This window comes from Coregonus clupeaformis, chromosome 12 (assembly GCF_020615455.1).
Source record: "Coregonus clupeaformis isolate EN_2021a chromosome 12, ASM2061545v1, whole genome shotgun sequence".
Lineage (NCBI taxonomy): Eukaryota > Metazoa > Chordata > Actinopteri > Salmoniformes > Salmonidae > Coregonus > Coregonus clupeaformis.
In genome coordinates, this window is record NC_059203.1 from 6,993,457 (window position 1) to 7,016,025 (window position 22,569).

Consider the following 22,569-nt stretch of genomic DNA (forward strand, 5'->3'; position numbering starts at 1 on the left):
TTTTAATACATTCTAAGGCTACATGATGTGACTCTAATGATGATTTGAAAAAAGTCACTTGAAAGGCATGAGCTCTGATTTGTTTTTTGCGCAGCCTGTACACACTACATCAGTCACTTATTCACAATTTGACAAGCACTTGATCATGCCTAGAATTTCATGGCGGCATCCACTTTGTGTGGCCATAGTGCACCCTAAAAATATCCATGCCTTTTGCAGCCAGTGGCCGTTGTGCCCTTCTCCCTGAGTGCTGAGCCCTCCGAATCACCTCTCACTCACATGGCACTAAATCACGTGGTCGGGTCTTTTTCACAGGCTACTAGTGAAGACAGACACACCGGGGACGCAACTGCGTGCGTCCTTATCCAATTCCGAGGTGCATATTGAAGATATTGGAAGAATTGTCCACATTTACTTTTCGTCAGCCAACAGGATGAGTAGGCCTAACAAGCAGCAAAAGCACTAGCCTATGTCAATCTACTGTCTCCCATAGTACAAAAGTCGACTTGTTCAATTCTGTGCGACAAATAAATATTCCATACATAGTCTGGGACAGTTGGGGAATGCGATAGATTCCAAATTAATACAACCACTAGCATCAATAAACCTTTTTTATGCAATATGGCTGACGCAACTGATCAGAACGTTTAGCTTAAAATGTTGATAACTTATTATTTCTTCACATTATAAGCGCAGCAATGCGCACATGGCAGTAGGCTGACCAGGTCCTGCCGTGTAGTTCTGGGCTGATCCCTCACCTTCCTCATGATCATTGATGCCCCACGAGGTGAGATCTTGCATGGAGCCCCAGACCGAGGGTGATTGACTGTCATCTTGAACTTCTTCCATTTTCTAATAATTGCGCCAACAGTTGTTGCCTTCTCACCAAGCTGCTTGCCTATTGTCCTGTAGCCCATCCCAGCCTTGTGCAGGTCTACAATTTTATCCCTGATGTCCTTACACAGCTCTCTGGTCTTGGCCATTGTGGAGAGGTTGGAGTCTGTTTGAGTGTATGGACAGGTGTCTTTTATACAGGTAACGAGTTCAAACAGGTACAGTTAATACAGGTAATGAGTGGAGAACAGGAGGGCTTCTTAAAGAAAAACGAACAGGTCTGTGAGAGCTGGAATTCTTACTGGTTGGTAGGTGATCAAATACTTATGTCATGCAATAAAATGCAAATTAATTACTTAAAAATCATACAATGTGATTTTCTGGATTTATGTTTTAGATTCCGTCTCTCACAGTTGAAGTGTACCTATGATAAAAATTACAGACCTCTACATGCTTTGTAAGTAGGAAAACCTGCAAAATCGGCAGTGTATCAAATACTTGTTCTCCCCACTGTATAAGTGCGAATGTTCCATTAGCTGAAAACACCATTATCAAAAGTGACCGCAAATGCAATTATGCATGTAATGCTATTATTATAAATGTGCATTTTTACACTCACGTGCTGCTTATGTATGCCAATTAGGCTCTACACCCCTTGTAAAGCAGAATAATGTGCTTAATTTTAAGAAGTTATTTGGCCACTTTTGTTGTGATACAAACCGTATCAAAACATATAGGCGTATTGGCTAGGCTACATGAGGTGTGCGACTATGATTCGAAAAAAATCACACAAAAAAAGGCTTTGTTTCTTATGCTGGGCATCATTCACAAGTGATAATATATAATTCACAAGTGATATGCTAACCCATCAGACTATTCTTGATTTAATCTTGTCTTTACAAATACTAAATAATATATGTGTGAAATGTATTTTGATTGAGAATGGACCATTATCATGCACCTGTATCGAAACGGGCAGCGGAAAAAATACATGTTGTTTATGCACTTAAATAGCGAATAGAGGACGCTTTTCGCGTGGTTCATTTTCATGCCAGCCAGGTAGACTATACTCCTGCTGTAAATATAAGCAATGTGCTTAATATTAGGAAAGTTGAAAAATAAATATAGTAGGCCTTGCCTATAGAAAAGCTGATGGGATCCTCCTCTTTTTAGTAGAGGCCATCACTCTGTTTTCTCGCGCAATTAAATAGTCTATAGAAATGTTGCGAAACATGCGCTCATGGGCTCTCATGAAGTGTTTGATTAGATTTTCGAATACATTGATGTCAGAGTGATTAGAGGGACAATAGAGTGCTGAGTACCAGGCAGTTAGCAAGTTTGTTAGGCTACTAATGACCAGCAGCAGCATCAGAACTTAGAGAAGCCTAATTACCGTGACTAAACGGTCACGTGGAATTTGACTGCCTTCATGACTCGTAACCGCAGGTGTGGTGGTAATACGGTCACCGCAACAGCCCTAGCTGTGCCCAGTATATTGAGTTTTGCCCCTGAGAGGCAGAATGGTATGATATGGTATGGCAGGCTTTAGAGAGCGTTAGCTCCAGTCAGTGGGGCGTAACCCCACCCCCTCTACTCGTAACCGTAGAGTAGAAGGAAACAGTGGCATTATCACCGGCTGCTCATACAGTAGGTGTTAAAACACAGTGAAACTTATCAGATCAGATAGGCAAGAAAATGAAGCTCAATAAAGAGAGAAGACAAATCTGAAGTTGCGTAAACACTCCCTTCCCCTTGGCCTATCAGTAGACTGGGAATACACACACACAGTTTGTTTGTTATTGTCGCCTCTGGCACCAGTACGGCAGGTTTTGCTCTCAAATGTGACCTTTCTTCACTCTACTCTAAATGGACAACAGCAAACAATTACATGCTTTACATTTCTGTAGTATCCTATACCAATATAGCGCTGAGCCTGTTCTTTCTCCTGAAACCTGTTTCGGGGGCATGACAGCAGCCTTACTTTCTGAGTTGTGTTGTTTTATTGGTTGTTTTGTAATGAGGAGCTCTCCAGTAAGGCCTAAGCTTCATTATCCTCAGTTTGTAGCAACCGGGGCCTTGTTAAAGGCTGGCGCTGATTTCTGTGGAAGATAACTGCGGTCGGTGTTGCTTGCTGACCTGCGGCGGTGTTCTCAACTGTATTCGTACCCCCCGGCCCAGCCGGGCGGAGGAAACCCTGTGATTTTTCACTTTGCTTCAGTATAATGAGGTAATTGCCTCCTGTAGCAGGGACAGCAATTTTGCAATCTGTGGCACAATGGTGGCGGGAGGGACCAGCCAATGATCATAACACACCGCCCTGTCAGAGCTCTGCCTGCGGGGCACACGTTACCATTTATCCCCTCACACACGCATACTGTAGAGAGAGTGACTTCTCTCCACAGACACTGGGAGAGGGAGCTAGAGAGCAGGAAAGGTGTTGGAATAGAGAGAGAGAGGTAAAGAGGGTGCAGAAAGCTGGAAAGAGAGGCAGATGTGCAACACATGGGATCTGTGACTATTGAAGAAGGCCTTTTTATTATAATTCCAAGTTTCTCTCAAGTCTGATGGGTTTATTTAACCTCGTAACCTGTAGTGAAAGTGTGTAGGAAAGAGCAGTTCTCCCAGACCCAGACCCTGTTCAGAGCAGAGCGGTCTGCTGAGGCTGTGCAGGCTGCCTGCCACCAGAGGAAGGAGCAGGAATGTGGTGTGTCAGGTAAATCTGTCCCCAGACTCTGGGAACAAGCACCATTTCTCCACAGGCTTGTGAAACATTCCTAGCCCATCTCTCATGTCTGGAGGCAGCCAGGGATTTGGGCTCCTTTTGTCTCAGAGCAGACCTCACTGAAACACTGCTTTCACTAGTAGACTGCAGCCCCCAGTGTCTGCTGACGAGAAGTATTAGATTAAACGTGTGTGTGTGTGTGTGTGCATATGTGTGTGTACGCCCATTTGTTTGTGAGAGACATTTGTTTATGAGTGTATTTGGCTCACAGGATTTTCTACGGTTTGATGAACTCTGTCTGGCTACTAGTAATCTGTCGTGGACAGGTCTTTGTGAACATAACTGACAGGCTACCATAGAATCTGTCACCATCCTTTGTGAGACTTCACAATCCGGAAATCTCCATTTCTAACACACTTAATCGAGCATCTGACCAAATTACGCACAATATCTCTGAACAAATCACTATTTAATGTTAGTCACCGTGCAAGTGAAGTGGTGGCTATTTAATGCATGTTTACTTTATTGCATGTTTACTCTAAACTGAAAATTGACTTGTACACAGATTGATGGCTGTGGGCTACATTGTGTAAACCTTGGATGGGCAACTTTGATGGTGGTGGGGGCCACAAAAAATCTGAAGTCATCATGAGGGGCCGCAGTTGCTCGCGGGTATGCGTTCCCACATGTGCAAAGTTCAATTTGTTCAATTTTACACATTTTGCAATGGGGCATAGAGAAAATGTTGCAGTTTTAAAGCGAGTTTGCTGCAATTGTACACATTTTGTCATGGGGCTGAGAGAAATTTGCTGATTTACAGCTAATCTCCTGCAATTCTACACATTATATTGGGCTCCCGAGTGGCGCAGTGGTCTAAGGCACTGCATCTCAGTGCTTGAGGCGTCACTACAGACCCCCTGGTTCGATTCCAGGCTGTATCACAACCGGCCGTGATTGGGAGTCCCATAGGGCGGCGCACAATTGGCCCAGCGTCGTCCGGGTTTGGCCGGTGTAGACCGTCATTGTAAATAAGAATTTGTTCTTAACTGACTTGCCTAGTTAAATAAAGGTAAAATAAAAAAAAATATGCCATAGGGTGGAAAGAATTGTTAGCAGTTTTTTAAATATGAAATCTGAGTGAGACTGACTAACAAAATCAATGCCCCCCCAGCTGGTAATTCGATAGCAGGCCGCTAGACTAATTTACCAATCTAAAACATGTTAGCTGACATGGTCTAATTGAGTGACTATCAGTGACTTGCATAACAAAAACTGCTGATGCACAACCAAATTTCAAAATTGCACCTTGTATTCTATTTTAATTTGTAACAGTAAGTTGAGACCCCGACTGAGTTTCAAATATTATTATTATTATATCTTTTTTTTTATTGATCAGAGGGCTGCCAGTTGCCCATCCCTGGTGTAAACCAAGCCAGACTCACTATTGATTGGGAACCCCTGAATCAGAACTCAAATGGGAATACAGGTTTGTCACAATGTTATAGGGAGGTGGCACAGTTGAAAAAACACATGTGAAATGGAGGTTCTGGTGGTGGTGAGTGTGTCAGCAATACTAATTCGCTTGTTTTGTTCCTCACAGAAATCTTGGCCACAACAAGCTGACAGCCGTTGACGCCGAAGTCTTCTCAAACCTCCCAAACCTACGAGAGCTGTAAGTACCTCAGACCTGATTTTCTCTCTCTCTCTCTCTCTCTCTCTCTCTCTCTCTCTCTCTCTCTCTCTCTCTCTGTCTCTGTCTCTGTCTGTCTGTTCATCTTCTCTCAACCAGGAGTTCCCCTTGGCTGTGTGTGTGGGGACTGGGCTCAGCCTTTTCAATGGCTGTCAATCAGAACAGAATAGGATCGATTGGCAAGCAGACAGCTAATCTATGAATGCAACTCCTCACAATGTGCTTCACCTTCACTTCCTAGTGGATGTGTGTGTGTGCTGGCATGCGCACGCCTTGCTGTGTGTCTCTATGCAGTGTATGTGTGTTTAGGCAAAAAAAATGCTTTCTTTTAGCAATAGGCCTAGCAGGCTTCCCAATGCTAGCGTTAGAGGTGGCATCAATGATATCCTTACTGGACAGTACCCTGAACAAACACTGCAGTAGTTCGGCATCTCACACAATCACTTACACTCACCATAATAGTCAGGCCCCTTACTGATATATGGTATAGCAGTCTTAATTGACATTTATTCTCAGTCACATGCACTCCACATTATCTTATCCTTGTATGTATTGTCTTGAAATGAGTCCAATTGAGGATATTAAGCTTTCTCCATCACCTGACACCAGGCAGGCCGAACCCTGGCTTATGAATATTTGATACGCTCAAGAGGGTCTATCTCAACCCAGGCAGGGAGGGCACAGACACTCTGACACCTGTCAGAGGCCAAGCACACACTAGCCTGACACCGCTTTATCCATTTATGTTTTTACTCGCATACAATTCTGTTGTTATAGGAATTATTCTAATGCACTTCAGATACTCTGGCACCATATTGATCCACTTCCTTACTAGACTACTACACTATGAGGACACCTTGTGTCCTCAAGTTCAGTTCCAAATAAAACTTGATCAGTCAATTCACAGCAGTGTTATCTCAATACAGTGTTCAGTTACTTTCTCCTTTCAATCCATAATGTCCTCTAACATCATTGCTTCTATGTTTCCCTCAGGCGCCTGGACCATAATGAGCTGACGTCCATCCCTGATCTAGGACCGGCTGCGTCTAAGATCGCTTCCCTCTACCTGTGAGTACACATTTCATTTACCGCCATGGGGATGTCAAGCTGGCATCACACTGTCCCTCACCGAATTATCAATGTTTGTTTGAGGGCAAGTTTAGGTATGACCAAGAATACTAGTGAGACACACTTTCTATTTGAATTGCTATGCTATGACGGTAGTATATCAGAGATGCAATGATTGCCTCTGTTGAATGGAGGTGTAATGTTGACTATGCGGAGCACTAAGAAAGTGCTCCAGAGTTCTATCCTGGTTAAAGTTGTGAAACTGCCTGGAGGGACTGCCTACGCTGGCATCTCACAGGAGATTTACTGCCCTATTTGGAAAGAGCCGCTGTGTGTGTGTGTCACAGCTGTGAGCCTAGTGGCCCCCTTAACAAACAGACACACAATTGTGACACTGTCCTGCTTGCTTGGCCTACAGAGTAAGTAAGTACTTGTTGTTTTCCATACTCCAACAGTTCACCTCTCATTGTGGCTAAGGAACATTACATCTTCTCACTCAACCTGTAACAGGAGAGAAAGCCCATAGGCTCTGTCACAACTGTTACTGTTAAAGGCAGTTTGTAGCCTGCTTGTCTGTTGGTATCACACGTCTGTAACACCCACTTTAATGCACTCACTCTGGTGGTTGTAACAGTCCATCAGGTTCCTGTTAAACGGACCATCACTATGCATCACTTTCAGTGTTTGTAATAGTCATCCCTGCCTCTCCCTATGGATCATCCATCGGTCCCTCAAAATAGGCTGTGTAGTGTTCTCACTGTAACTGTCTCACTTTCCATCAGATTTCTGACAAAGTTCTAATTCAGCGATATGTGAAACTTCATTAGGAAATGTTTGAGTTTGAAGAAAAAAAATCTGCTTTGTTTTTTGTGAGTTGTTTTCATTGCCTTTTACAATATTCTGCCTGATTCTAGGTCACTCTAAAGCCTCAACAAGGTTTTCAGTTAGGCTACGTGTTTGAAATGAACACTAGTTCAGGAGACTGTGCGGTGCATAGCTCTACTCTCTGCTCGGGACAAGCTTCTTTTTTTGGCCTGATTCTCAGCCTGTTGCTATGGGAAGCTCAGTGCATGACGGGAAGAGGCATATCTTTCCAAAGCTGCACAGCTGAAAGGAGTAGAACCTGCAGCTGGAGCTGTCACTCACAGGGCTTACTGTAAGAAGGTGACAGGAAGTGTTGGGGGATGGGAAAAGGGCTGGCTCAGGATGACATCACTGTTACCGCCACAAGGCGGCCATTTCGAGGGGGGAAGTAATGGAGCTCAGGTTTTGCCCACGAGTAACCCCACCTCAACAGCTCCCTGTCCGCCCCCCACCATCAACCCCCCACCTTCTGGTCTGTTTGCCATGGCAGATCCTGGCTGGATGGAAGTGCGGACTAAATTCCTCTGCCCGTGGTGGAGAGCGACAGGAATGCTGTCAGACAGCAGTGCTGTGTGAGACTGCAGCCGCAGAGAGAGGGAGGGAGAGGAAGGAGAGAGAAAGGGTGCTAGAACAGAGGGTTGTCTGTCACCATCCCCTGACCTGCGCTGGCTTCCCTCTTGGCTGAGAGGAGAGGAAGAGCTGATGGCCACAGTGAGACCAGCCTCTGTGCTCCACTCTATTATGTCAGCCCTTCAAACAGCTGGCCTCCAACAGTGTTTCTGAAGCAGCGTATGGTGATTCTCCCTGACAAGACCAGGCACTTTCTTGTTTTCTCTTTGCCTCGCTACCTCTCTCTCTCTCCCCATCTCACTCGTTCTCTCTCCCACACGCCCAGCGGTTCTTTTGATCTCTAGCTTGTGGAGTTCATCATGCAGATAAGCCACTCAGTGGCCCTAACCAGCTAATCTGTGTGGCCGCAGGGCTTTGGCTTGGATTAATCACTGCTCTCAGATCAGCCATTCAGATCAACCGTGGCCCCACCCCAGCCTGGAGCTCCCACACTCCCACAATGCACCTGGCATCCTGCTCTCCCAGAATGCAGCAGGGCTCCCACGCTCCAACAATGCCACAGCAGGCCACCAAACCCCCTTAGAATCACATGGGCCAGGGGAGAGTGAGACTTCTCCATTGTCCGGCATCCGCCTTTCCAACTTCAAAGAGGTGTCAAAACAACTCCATGAAAATCACATGGTTAATGGGATGAAATGATTTAAAATAACTGTTCTATTGTCTTCATTCCCAACATCAAAACGAGGTAGAATCCACAAAGATCACTGTGGAAATGGGAGAAAGGGCAGTAGTGTAAACGCTTTTATTATCAGCACCCTCAACATTAAAAGCGGTGTCAAAACCGACCCTAGGAAATCAACTGGCTAAATGGATGATGAGATTTGGAATAAAGGGATCTGTTGAATCTACCCCAGACATCAAAGAGAGGGGGAAAGCCAACCCCCAAAATTGCATTGGCAATGAGATAAACACAGCCCCCGTCCCCATCCCTCCCCTCACCCATCCACTGAGTGTTACACAGCTGGACTATTCTGGCTGTGGGAGGATGGGGTTGAGAAGAGAAAGAATGAGGGACTGTACTGGGAGGAAGAGGGAGAAGAGAGGGGAAGGGAGAGCTGGACGTTGCAGTCAGCATCTGAGAGACCGAGAGATCCAGGCCAGCCTCGCCCTCCTGCTTGAGCCAAGACTGCCTAGTTTTTCCCAGCAAGGGTCAGCAGCTGTTGACCCTTCCTCACCCCCCCACCCCCTCCCTCCTCACCCCTCCCCCACCCCTCCCTCCTCACCCCTCCTTCCCTGTTCAGTAGAGCCTCAATCCTCTCTGCCTCTGGGCTTCCCAGGGGCTTCATGTAGGTCAGGGAGGAGAGTGAGGGCCTGAGACTCATCCTTAACGCTTTACACCACTGTTTATTCAGTTGGGCTCTGGGCTGCAGTGGGACCCACCTCCCCTCATGGCCCAGAGTAAAGGGCCTACAGGGAGTCTTATTTGACCATCTGTGTGTGTGTTGTGTGTGTGTGTTTTGATGCAGTTTGACTGGTGGAACACCTGTCTGGAGACACCGTAGGACCAACGTACAATTTTACCAAACACTGTTTGATGCGGGGTCTGGGAGTCGACTCTAAATTAGGTTCCTTGTGTTGACTTTGTTTTACTCATGGCGTTATTTTAAGTCAAGTGTCATGTTAATTTCAGTTAGTGAAGAGACTAGTGTTGGAATGGAACTGACCCTGATCCTCTTGGGGTGACAGGAATTCCAGGCAGGGATCAGCAGTACGTGTGTGCGTGCTGTTGGGTTCAGTTCACATGGAGGGTGTGGTGTGGTGTGTGAGAGAAGGGGGTCAGTAACACTAGCCGGAGTGTCAGGGAGGTGCTACCGGGGCTGTGGTATAGGGCTGGGCGGTATACCGTATTTTAGTATATAACGGTGTTGATATAGGTACAGGTTGGGGTTTTTACTTTACCTTGTATAACAGTATATAGATGTTTGGTTTGTTAAATGTGTTACACTGCTACACTGTGTGTAATGTCCATTTTTATAGTTTACTCTGTTTGCTACTTGCGTCGTCTCTCCCACTCTCCTTCCACACACCAAGTCCCGCCCTCGTCACTCATGGAGAGCAGTTTTTGCTCTACCACGAGTCACAACCACTTGCAGTTCACGCAGAGTGACAGTCTGCATGGTCAATGCTGCAGATGCAACAAGATGTTGGTAAAAATGATGCTGCTTTCCACTTTGCTTAATATAAATCCACAAGCGTTCTGTAATGACCCTATTAGTTTGTGGATCTTACTGTCTGCAAACAGCTAGTTTGTCTTTTCTTAGCAATTTGTGGCAAAAATCAATTGTGTCAGCCGCTAATGCTAATCACCAGCTAGTTAACTAGCTAAATGTACTTAGTCTGAGCAAAGTTAGCTAGCTAATACAGCCTGATACCAGTGCTGGTGTAGGCCTAGATCAGCATGTTGCTTGTGCAACGGTAGCTATATTCTAAATCAGAGAAGAATAGGGTAAGCATGCATATTTTAGCTACATCAAGTAAGAGAAAGCATTTAATGTAACAACTAATTAGGGTCCACTGGAAAACACTGACCAACACTTTGGTTCTTGCCCTGTCACAATAACCCCTCCCTGTTGATATTCTGGTGATATCGCCCCGCCCTACTGTGGTGTGTCATTGAGCACAGTCTTTCATCCCTGCTCGGGTAACACTGGCCTTCACTGGCTCCACCTCCCTCCCTCCACACACACACACACACACACACACACACACAATGGCAGGCTGAGGAAGAGTCAACCATTTGGACACCTAAAAGAAGTCTGTGTCTGTTTCCTGTCTCTGTCCGTGTGGATTTGTCTGTGTTTGTATCTGTCTGTTCACATGTTTATGTGTGTATAGGCCTATATACATCTGTGTGGGAGTTTTGTGTTTGTGTACCGTCTGTGTGTATGTCCTTCTGTTAGTGTGTGTGGGGGGGGGTCTGTATGCACATGTGTGTCTTTTGTTATTTACCCCTGTGCCAGTACTGGGTATAGGTACACAGGGGGAAGTGACTGGGATTCCTGTGCAGCTCTGTTGCTGTCCATCTGTCTTTCTGCAGCTCAGAGGTGGATTTTTCCCATCCCTTCCAGCCAACACCAAAATAAACCACAGATGTGGAGAGAGACTGTGACCCACCATTCCTGCAGAGCAGAGAGCAGGCCAAAATAAAAATGAGCTTTTTAAAAACTCGCCCTCTTTCTCAGGCCACCTACTGCAGGCTTAACTGGACTGTCAGGAGGGACAGAGTTGGACAATGCTTAAAATGTAAGTCCTTTCGTATAGCCAAGTCTTCCTCCATTTGATTTGAAAGTAGTCGGTTACATTTAACACCAATAAACAAGCCATAAACATCATAGTCACGAATAAGACCTTCTCTGATGAAGCTTTGCTTGGATCTATGTTTGTTGTAGTAAGACACTGTGTTGCTCAGGGTTGAGTTGTTGTCTGTTGGTTAGTGTTGGGGTTAGTGTCTGTGTCTGTTGGTTAGGGTTGGGTTGGTGTCTGTTGGTTAGGGTTGGGTTGGTGTCTGTTGGTTAGGGTTGGGTTGGTGTCTGTTGGTTAGGGTTGGGGTTGGTGTCTGCTGGTTGGGGTTGGTGTCTGTTGGTTGGGTGGGTGTCTGTTGATTACCTTTACTTGAGCCCAAGCATCAGTATCAGTGTATGTTGACCTCTGACTCATCACACTCTCAAGTGGCTAAAACTTTGCTTTATCCAAGTGCTCTGAGAGAATAATGGACTCATCAATCCAGAATGTTCCATGACTTGGCTGTTGGTGTCAGTCTGCAGGTGCCCTTGGGAGTATTTGGAGAGGACCGGGGTTTCTTTGTAGACTCTCAAAATACACGTTTGCCCCTGAAGCAGGGATACTCTGTGAACTCTGTTCCTGAGTGGGTTTGGAGAAGAGGAGGGTTTGTGTGTGCTTTACAACTGCTTCTAAAACAAGCATCTGAAGTTGATTGAGAAGGGTATAAGCTTTGTTCTTCTTCTCCTGGTGTTCCTCTCCTCAGGTTCTGAACACATCTTATCCTCTGAAGATATACTGAACAAAAATATAAACGCAACATGTAAAGTGTTGGTCCCATGTTTCATGAGCTGAAATGAAAGATCCCAGAAATTTTCCAAATTTCACAAAAAAAAATTTCTCTCAAATGTTGTGCACAAATTTGTTTACATCGCTGTTAGTGATCATTTCTCATTTGCCAAGATAATCCATCCACCTGACAGGTGTGGTATATCAAGAAGCTGATTAAACGGCATGATCATTACACAGGTGCACCTTGTGCTGGGGACAATAAAAAGCCACTCTAAAATGTGCAGTTTTGTCACACAACACAATGCCACAGATGTTCTGAGGAGTATTTTGGTCTGTAATAAAGCCCTTTTGTGGGGGGAAAACATTCTGATTGGCTAGGCCTGGCTCCCCAGTAGGTGGGCCTATTTTATTTTATTTTTATTGCACCTTTATTTACCTAGGCAAGTCAGTTAAGAACAAATTCTTATTTACAATGACGGCCTACCCCGGCCAAACCTGGACAACGCTGGGCCAATTGTGCGCCTATGCCCTCCCAGGCCCACCCATGGCTGTGCCCCTGCCCAGTCATGTGAAATACATAGATTAGGGCCTAATTTATTGATTTCAGTTGACTGAATATTCCTTATATGAGCTGTAACTCAGTAAAATCTTTGAAATTGTTGCATGTTGCGTTTATATTTCTGTTCAGTATAGTTTTCTCCTAACAGTTCGTTATGATGTTTTATTTCCAGACACCACAATAGGATCCGCACCATTGATGGGAGGCGGATGAGAGACCTGGTCTCCGTGGAAACACTGGACCTGAGCAACAATGACATCACAGAAGTCAGAGTTCAAGGTTTCCCAGCAGGTCTCCAGATCAAAGACCTGTAAGATCATCCTCTTAGCTCTCATGTCAAACCTTCTCTCTACATTTCTCCTATAGGAAATGCTGTGCCAACGTTATCAGCATACAGTGGGGAGAACAAGTATTTGATACACTGCCGATTTTGCAGGTTTTCCTACTTACAAAGCATGTAGAGGTCTGTAATTTTTATCATAGGTACACTTCAACTGTGAGAGACGGAATCTAAAACAAAAATCAAGAAAACCACATTGTATGATTTTTAAGTAACTCATTTGCATTTTATTGCATGACATAAGTATTTGATACATCAGAAAAGCAGAACTTAATATTTGGTACAGAAACCTTTGTTTGCAATTACAGAGATCATACGTTTCCTGTAGGTCTTGACCAGGTTTGCACACACTGCAGCAGGGATTTTGGCCCACTCCATACAGACCTTCTCCAGATCCTTCAGGTTTCGGGGCTGTCGCTGGACAATACGGACTTTCAGCTCCCTCCAAATATTTTCTATTGGGTTCAGGTCTAGAGACTGGCTAGGCCACTCCAGGACCTTGAGATGCTTCTTACGGAGCCACTCCTTAGTTGCCCTGGCTGTGTGTTTCGGGTCGTTGTCATGCTGGAAGACCCAGCCACGACCCATCTTCAATGCTCTTACTGAGGGAAGGAGGTTGTTGGCCAAGATCTCGCGATACATGGCCCCATCCATTCTCCCCTCAATACGGTGCAGTCGTCCTGTCCCCTTTGCAGAAAAGCATCCCCAAAGAATGATGTTTCCACCTCCATGCTTCACGGTTGGGATGGTGTTCTTGGGGTTGTACTCATCCTTCTTCTTCCTCCAAACACGGCGAGTGGAGTTTAGACCAAAAAGCTCTATTTTTGTCTCATCACACCACATGACCTTCTCCCATTCCTCCTCTGGATCATCCAGATGGTCATTGGCAAACTTCAGACGGGCCTGGACATGCGCTGGCTTGAGCAGGGGGACCTTGCTTGCGCTGCAGGATTTTAATCCATGACGGCATAGTGTGTTACTAATGGTTTTCTTTGAGACTGTGGTCCCAGCTCTCTTCAGGTCATTGACCAGGTCCTGCCGTGTAGTTCTGGGCTGATCCCTGTTCTTCCTCATGATCATTGATGCCTCACGAGGTGAGATCTTGCATGGAGCCCCAGACCGAGGGTGATTGACCGTCATCTTGAACTTCTTCCATTTTCTAATAATTGCGCCAACAGTTGTTGCCTTCTCACCGAGCTGCTTGCCTATTGTCCTGTAGCCCATCCCAGCCTTGTGCAGGTCTACAATTTTATCCCTGATGTCCTTACACAGCTCTCTGGTCTTGGCCATTGTGGAGAGGTTGGAGTCTGTTTGATTGAGTGTGTGGACAGGTGTCTTTTTATACAGGTAACGAGTTCAAACAGGTACAGTTAATACAGGTAATGAGTGGAGAACAGGAGGGCTTCTTAAAGAAAAACGAACAGGTCTGTGAGAGCCGGAATTCTTACTGGTTGGTAGGTGATCAAATACTTATGTCATGCAATAAAATGCAAATTAATTACTTAAAAATCATACAATGTGATTTTCTGGATTTTTGTTTTAGATTCTGTCTCTCACAGTTGAAGTGTACCTATGATAAAAATTACAGACCTCTACATGCTTTGTAAGTAGGAAAACCTGCAAAATCGGCAGTGTATTCTTGTCCATTGAGGATCCCTGACAATGTGCTATGTTGTCTTCCAGGTACCTGAGCAACAACAAGATCCAGTTCCTGGAGGCTGGTGCTCTGGACCAGCTCTCCTCGTCCCTGCAGGTTCTGAGACTGAGCCGGAACCGCATCTCTCAGGTCCCTGTCAAAGGCTTCCAGCTCCCCAAGCTCACCCAACTGTGAGTACTGTTCCATACCACCTCTACAGACACCTCGCAGCTAACTGAAAAACATGTTTGTAAACTCTCCCTATTCGCCTCCTAGCCTATCCTCAACCATCATGAGATAAACAACAAAACGGACCCTGGGCCAGTTGTTAAAGAGATAGTGTATAGTACCCACACAGATGTTGGAGGGAAAAGAACACTGGAAAGTTGGAAACATCTAAGGAGGCTCGTTTGATACAGTCACATTTGTTGTGGAGAGTGTGAACCTCTCCCCTCCAGGGTAGCAGCATTGGTCAACATCAGACCGATACCATGGCTGATTTATGTCCTGTGCCCGTGGTAGGCTAGCTCTCTCCTCTCCCAGAGCCCTGCTCTCTGTCATTGTCTTCCCTCCCCTGCAGCATGGGGCTAGGTCAGACCCATCCATACCTCAACACTCCCACTCTGGGGAGAAAAGACACATGTAACGGGAGTCTACTCTATTGTAGACATGGCTCCCTTCTCTCCACAGCCCTCCCAGTTTTACCAGGTGGGTATTGTTCAAACAGGTGTTCCTGGTGACACTGTATCTGAGAATGCTTGTGGCAACATGGAGGACACACAAAGACGCTGTGTGGATGTTTATTGTTCAGCTGCGCTCCTGGGCTGTGATGTTAAACCTCACACGCCAGGGGCACAGATCCACTGGTACAAAGCTATCGCAGAACTCTTTTGATACAGAAGGCAAAGGGTTTTTTATCTCGCAGGATAATTAGTATTTTTCCCTTTGCGTGTCCCTGTGAGATTACTCTAAGAAGTACATTGAGAGGTTAACTGTTTACAGTACATTCTCAACAGATGTAGTCCTCTTTTAGTTGGAGAAGTGAATGCAGATGCCCTGCCCTACAAGTCGGTGCTGTTTTAATGTTTTTTGATGACTTAGTTTGCTCCTCTAGTTAACCCTAGCATGGTTAATGAAGGTTTGTGATCATGTGTTGGGGTGCCCAGGTCAGAACGTGACCCTAGTCTATAAACCCTCACCTCAGCTGTCAGGGGTACACATCGCTGGCCACAGGTGGAATAGATACCACCGTGGAATGCCACTTATGTTTTTGTGGGGCCGAATGGTGTTGCTAAGTGTTACAGTATTACTTCAGGGTTTTTTGACCTACCTGTAAGTCCATATTTCTCTCTAATTTCTCTGCTCATTATTGCATCTCTCTCTAACTCCTTGCTGTGTTGTGTTTTCCTGTCCTCCAGTGAGCTGAACAGGAACCGTGTGAGGCAGGTGGAGGGGCTGACCTTCCAGGGTCTGGCCAGTCTGGAGGTCCTCAAGCTACAGAGGAACAACATCAGCAAGCTCACCGACGGAGCCTTTTGGGGCCTGGCCAAGATGAAAGTGCTGTAAGTAACATACAAACATACTGCTCCTAACTCCCTGCCTAGCCTTGAGGACTAATTCAGATCAGTTGCTCTCAAGAACTTGTAGGACCACTTTCTCCTGCTCCACTCATGAGTTTCCACTCTTAACAATTGTTTCACAAGCAACTCTATGCTCTATTCTTATGAGCTAAACTATAAAAACGTGACTGGACAACCTCTAATGTTCTATCTCTTGTTTGGTACCAAACTACATTACCCCTAATGCCTAGTCCGAACCTGTTTCTGTGACCACCTCCTCCCCTGCAGTCACCTGGACTACAACAGCCTGAGGGAAGTGAACAGTGGCTCCCTGTACGGCCTGTCGTCTTTGCTGCAGCTCTTCCTCAGTAACAATTCAATCTCCCACATCAACCCAGATGGCTGGAGGTTCTGCCAGAGGCTACGGGAGCTGTAAGTATTCTGAGTACCACATCAAAAACCTCCAAACCCAGGTTAACCATAGCACCAAAAACCTCCCAACCCTTGTAACTACAGCACCAATCCCTACCTCATCCCCATCCCCTGAGAAACAAACTACAGTATTCATCCCCTAGCCTTCAGCTCCGGACCACAACGTCTTACCCCAGCCTCCAACCATCAACCACCTGTCTCTTCTTGTTGATCCCCTACCACAAACTAACCCTAAATCTGTTCCCTGTTGCGCCCATCCGTTTACCTTCACCAGAGCTACATGACTCACTTAGCGCTCAATACCACACACTCTTCTCACTATAAGCCTGTTTATCCCATAATAAGCGAAAATTGACAGTACTTAAGCCCTCTCTGTATTCACATCTCTGTCAGGTTGGTAAAGAGTGTGTAACCCTCTGTTGGTAGGGATACAGGGTAATTGCAGGGGGATCTCCCTGTCTAATGAAGGATATATTATTACTACGACAACCTGTGGCTGGTTGACATACTTACACCACTGTACTGTACTACTGTAGAGCTCAGCTCTGGTCAGGCGTCGCTAACTGTACCGTAAGGCTGTCTGTCAGGCTCCTGTGTGTCTGCGCACAGTGTCACTGTGTGTGTGAGAGAGACAGATTGCTCTGTGTATCTGTGTTGCCGACTCACTGCACTCATTGCGAGTCCGGGGTTATATGATTTTATTAGCGGGGCCATGATGACTGTGATATCAGTGGGATACTGGAGGATAGTGGCTTGGTTAGCCCTCTGGTGTAGCAGAGAAGCTGTCTTTATGACCTGCCTGTTATTACATTCCGGATGAGACGGCAGCCTGCCTGACGGGGCATCACAGAGACTGACCACACATGACTGACCATCCTAGCCCCCCTCAGAGAGGCAAAGCCCAGCCACTCACACAACAGACCCTTTGAACACGCTCACTGATAAACAAGACATATTTACGACCACTGATACACCGTGTACCTACTTAGACAGGACCATAACTCTGGGAAAATATGTCTTGAGAAGTGTGTATTTGTCCAACCGGAAATGTACATGAATTTTAAATGGTTTGTGTCCCGACTCCTAATCAAGCATGATAGGAAACTGCTGTGGATGAACATATATTGAACTGACACCACAGTGGAAAAATACAACATCCATCCAGAGGCACATAAAGTAGAGAATAATGACGTCAGGTAGGTTAGGATACCTTAGTGCTGTGCAAACTTGTCCTTCTGGTCCAAGCCTGAAACCGTATGCATTTCTCTCTTCTCACCTCCTGCAGGAATCTGTCCTACAACAACCTGAGTCGTCTGGATGAGGGCAGCCTGGCGGTGCTGGGGGACCTCCACACACTCCGTCTGGGGCACAACGCCATCAGCCACATCACCGAGGGTGCCTTCAGAGGCCTCAAGGCCCTGCGCCTCCTGTAAGTCCTCCTGACTGCTCCCAGAGCACACACAACTATGGTTCCACTCTGTAGACTCATCTTAAGTGACTCATTTAAGAACAATACAATATTGGCGTCTGCGTTTTATTCATGTGGATTCAATATTCAGTATAGCTTTATTAAGCCCCTCAGGAGCCATTTAGCAAGTGAGGTTAGCTGCTGTTTGGTTTTTAGACCATTGCTTCAAAACAGATCTAGTTTGCGTCCATGTATATTAATGTGTATCTGTTTACCAGGTGTGCATGCGTCACTATTGTCATGGTTTCATTCTGTGAGAACTTTTATTTTTGTGCGTCTGTTTTCGTCTTCTGTCTTTGTTTGGTAGTTGGTTCCCATCGATATTGGACGCACATGTGTTCCCTGTCATTTGCCTCCTTGGAGATTCTTGCCCTTTTTAAACGGAGCAGTGAAAAGCAGTATGGGAGAGTGACTTCTCTCCCCCCACCCTCTACACAGACTTTGAACAGGCAGAAAGAGAGGCAGAGGGAGGCTGGGGGGTGGGTCCTTCTACTAACGTCTTTTTGGCCCGGGATCTTCCCAGAGAGTCAGAGAAAAGAGTCAGGCCTTTGCTTTCTCACAGTGGGGTGACAAGCCAAGGCATATACAGGTCTTTCTCTGCTGGCGCAGAGGGAGCGTTGGGCTGGAGGGAGGGGGTTCAGCTGTGTGAGAGGCCCTCTGTTTGGCTCCCCTCTCCCAACCACTCTTTCTTTCTTTCTTTCTTGGTCTCTTTCTTTTCTTTCTTACTTGGTTGCTTTGTTTCGCCTGTTCGTACTCTTTCCACCCATCCTTTTTCCTCTTTTCGCTTTCTCCTTTAGATTTTACTTCCTATTCCCTTTATGCTCACCCTTTTTCTTCCTCGCTCTCCTTCCCTCGCTTTCCTCCCTTCTCTCTCTCTCTCTGAGGCAGTTCTAATCTAATCAGTGAAGCGCTGGGTAGGCTCGGGCCCTGGCTGTAAGGGAGCTGGGGCAGCTTTAATTGGGTAGCGCTGCTGGCCGTAGAGGCGTGGGGCTGGAGGTTCACAGTGGGTGCGAAAGCCCAGAAACGTCGAGCATTTCAGCCGGGGGGTCAGTCCTCAGGGGCCCGCAGCCACTGCCTGCATTAAGAAGGCACCGGCCTTTCACGCTCAGCCAGCCAGAAAGAATAGGAAATTGGCAGCCTAGTCCGGCCATGGAGGAAAGGGAACCAAAGGGGATTAGGGAAGGGTGGAGGTGTTGGGAGGGGGTATGGGTGACCATCAGACTCACAGGATTTTCAGTTTGAAATAAAGTATTTTAACGGCACAGGGAACAAAGCATGCGATAGAGCGGCAACTCATGTCTTTGTTCCGCTGTTGTTTTGCCCAGATGACTTCAGCCGTTCGAGGTAGTGTGTCGGAAAAGCTCATTAATTGCATTCAACATGTGTTAGGAAACTTCCCGGCAGACTCAAACTGAAAGCTGTTGTTTTATTGAATCTCATTCTGGCTCGGCTCGGCGTGGACATGGCTAACGTCTTTCTTTATACTCATTAGGCTCTGAGTCTCTGTTGGGACTGCCATACCTGCCACCACACTCAGGCACTGACTGTCTGTATCCAAAGGCATTGTGTGCCCGCCAATCCCTCCATGCTGTCATGAATTATACATGTGTTTGCCTGCGTTGGGTTTTGTGCCTTCACCCCCCTCCTCCTCACAAAGGAAAGAATGTGCTTGGCTGGCAGAGCAGAGCAGGAGAGAGGCTAGCTCTTTAGACCAGGTGCAGGGGGGTGTTAAGGGGGTGGGGGGTGGAGTGGTAACCCGTGACTTCCAGCCCCGTCTCTGCCAAGGCTACACAGTGCTTCAGCTCTCGTTTTGCTCTCCTCCTCCTCTCCACCTTTCTTATCCCTTATTTTCTCTCTCTCTCCACAGGGAACTGGACCATAACGACATCTCAGGCACAATAGAGGACACCAATGGGGCCTTCTCTGGACTGGACAGCCTCAACAAGCTGTGAGTACCCCCCTCCTTCTCTCATCCCCCACTCCCCTCTCCCCAGAATCGGTCCCTTTGAGCTGGCTGACCTGCCACTGGTAGGTGATTCTATACAGCTCTGTGGACAGCTCCTTCAGTCCAGGGGGAAGGGTTTTTTACTACAATCCCATAGTTCCCTTCTGAGGCCTGTCCACTGCCTATAGTCTATATGTAGTTTTCCCAGACCTGGCTTTAGACAGGACCAGCTCCAGCTCCAGTCTATCTCTCCCCTCCAGGCCCCACATGTCATTTGGAAGTATAACACTGAGAGATTACTTTAAGAGCTGCTCTGAGTTTTATTAGGCTTTTTCATGAAGCTTGCAGATTAATATTTTAACGGCAATTGGCTTGAAACTTGAAATGAGCCTGATTCTGGTTTTCATCTCTGTTTACCAGACTCTAAACTGCTTTGTGTCCAAGTTCAGAGGTTGTCTGTTGGTGGGAGCTGAACTGCCTTGACTTGTTGGTTAAACTATGCCAATTTGTTGTGATCTCTCATATAACCTTTTTATCACAGAATCTAGACTAGTGCAATGTCAAATGTTAGTTAAAGGGTTAAGAAATTCAACCATACCACAATAAACATAGAGTCGAACATAATGGGGCCTAAACAATCCTATATAGGAGAAAAGCAGGTGTCCAACTAAGGCCGTTCCCTGCGTGAGTGCTAGCCTATTGAAAGGGCTTTTCTATTGGCCTGCTGGAGATGAGCCTCAGAAGGTCTTTCCGTCTCTAGCCCTGCTCCTCTCTCTCTGCAACATGGCCCTGCCTGCCTGTTGTTAGGGACTGAGAGAGGGTGAAATTGGGGGGCGGGCTCGGTCATCAACATCAAATACCACATTGGCCCCGTCTCCCCACCCCTTTTGTCCAGTAGTGAGTGGTGGAGTGGAAGCGGCCCTCTGCAGCCCAGCGCTGGCACAATCCCTCCATCCCGCCGGAAAACAACACTCACCAACCCTGGGAAAAAACAGAGAGAGAGTGCGAGGGACATCAGTGTCCTCCACACGCTTTATGTCCCTCCAAATCGAATTGTGAATATCCCCACATGGGAGAACTTGTGCTCTTGGCTTTTTCTGGTTAACTTGTGCTCTCACAACAACCACTATTTTCCCATTGTTGTTTTAGGAGGTAAAATACATTAATGTATTGAATGTAGATATGTTAGTTGGGGTGATATCATTATAGTATTGTATTTATTCATTCCAAAATGTGATTACTTGAAGACAATATGGTTGGAATGAAAGGCCATGTAAATGGCTAGATGTGCAAAATGATGGTGGAAATAAGAGAAGATAAATAAATAAATTGGATGGCAATGCAGTGACTTCCAGTGAGGAGTGGTTCTCCTCTGTGCTGAGGCCTGTTGTTCAGCCAGTCTCCCTGTGTAGGGTCGAGAACCACAGGGCTCTGGCTGATGTGGCGGTCAATAGAGGGCTGAGCGGAGGTGTGACCTCTCTGTCAGGAGTTGACAGGTCCTGTCCATGACCAGTCGTCTGCCTGGAGGACCCCAAGACCCTGGGTCCCTGGCTGTCTTATAGAACACCTGATGAATACCTCTTGACAAATGAATCTGAGGTTGTTCAGCTTTGACATTTTCTGATAGAATTTAAGAAGATGCAACCCCTATTGTAATGGTAACCAAGCTGATGCACGCCCAATGGTTGTTAAAACACTATTTGTATTTACATTGCACAGTGTCGATTTTCAGTGGGTCCATATAGAGGGGGAGAGAAGAGAGTGGAGGAGGCGGGACTGGATTGAAGTGTTCCGATGCAGGGGTCTTAACTCTGAAACAGCCTCCTGTGTCCATCCGCTTCTCCTGGGAAGGAAGGCGGATAGAGGAGAGGAAGGATGGATGGAGGGACGGAAGGGGAGGAGAGGGAGGGAGGGTAGAGGGGTGTATTTTGAAGAGCGACCCAGATTACACCCCCAGAAGGGGGCAAGCTGCGTGTTCCTTGCTTGAACTGGGCCTTGACAAGGCTACTTTTATTTCTCTACAAGCTGTGTTGTCCCTCAGTGAGACAACCTGCTTTTCATGTGCCCCCCGTCATCGCTATTAAATTCAAATAAAGATAAGTGGTCTTTGAAGAGCAGAGCAGGGCCGAGTCCCTCACCCTCCTAATCTCCACACAGTTCGGATTTCCAATACCTCAATCCTCTGCTCTTATCAGATTCAGCCCCACTAATTGTGCCTTTCTCTCTCTCTTCTCCTCCCCTCACCCCGTTCCTCCTCTCTCTTTCTCTCTCTGTGTCTGTTTTTTGTCCGTCCCCCGTCCCCTCCCTCTCTCTCCCCCGTGTTCTCTCCCGTTTATCGGCACCCTTCATGTTTGGAAATTGCAGAACTCTGTTTGGAAATAAGATCAAGTCGGTGGCCAAGAAAGCCTTCTCAGGACTGGAGGCCCTGGAGTACCTGTGAGTATCCCACAATGCACTGCGCGACCCCGAGATCGGCTGCCAAAAGTAGCTGCCTGAGAGTGCTGCTAGCAATTTAATAGCGTCTTTGGAAAAGGAGAAGACGGGCAGTTTGTGGGGCCAGCTGCTTCCCTCTCGTTAGAGGCAGCTTCAACTTTGGCCTTTTTTCCTGGTGCAGGGGAACAAAGTTATTGAGCATATGGTCAGTTTCGTAGAATAAATGGAATTTATATAAGCCCCTTCACAGGCTCTGGCCGTTACTTTAAACAGACTCTGGCCATTAGGAAAAAAGTGATTGAAAAGTTGAGTATCCTTGGTCTGTGATGCCTGAATCTTTCCACCTTGTTTAAAATAAGCCCTTATAAATAAAGGCAC

At 46.5% G+C, this 22,569-nt stretch overlaps 1 protein-coding gene across 2 annotated transcripts in view; it reads left to right on the top strand.

The window, feature by feature from the left end:
• LOC123492029 (leucine-rich repeats and immunoglobulin-like domains protein 1) overlaps positions 1 to 22,569 on the top strand; it is a 47,111-nt gene that overhangs the window by 12,509 nt on the left and 12,033 nt on the right. The window contains exons 2-10 of one of the 2 annotated variants that reach the window (XM_045223670.1): positions 5,157 to 5,228; positions 6,240 to 6,314; positions 12,551 to 12,688; positions 14,402 to 14,545; positions 15,773 to 15,916; positions 16,202 to 16,345; positions 17,631 to 17,774; positions 19,681 to 19,761; positions 22,123 to 22,194. In XM_045223670.1, the coding sequence (XP_045079605.1) occupies positions 5,157 to 5,228; positions 6,240 to 6,314; positions 12,551 to 12,688; positions 14,402 to 14,545; positions 15,773 to 15,916; positions 16,202 to 16,345; positions 17,631 to 17,774; positions 19,681 to 19,761; positions 22,123 to 22,194 (1,014 nt within the window). Of the gene's footprint in view, positions 1 to 5,156; positions 5,229 to 6,239; positions 6,315 to 10,804; positions 11,052 to 12,550; positions 12,689 to 14,401; positions 14,546 to 15,772; positions 15,917 to 16,201; positions 16,346 to 17,630; positions 17,775 to 19,680; positions 19,762 to 22,122; positions 22,195 to 22,569 lie in introns of those variants that run through there. The other variant, XM_045223671.1, reaches the window with a different exon arrangement.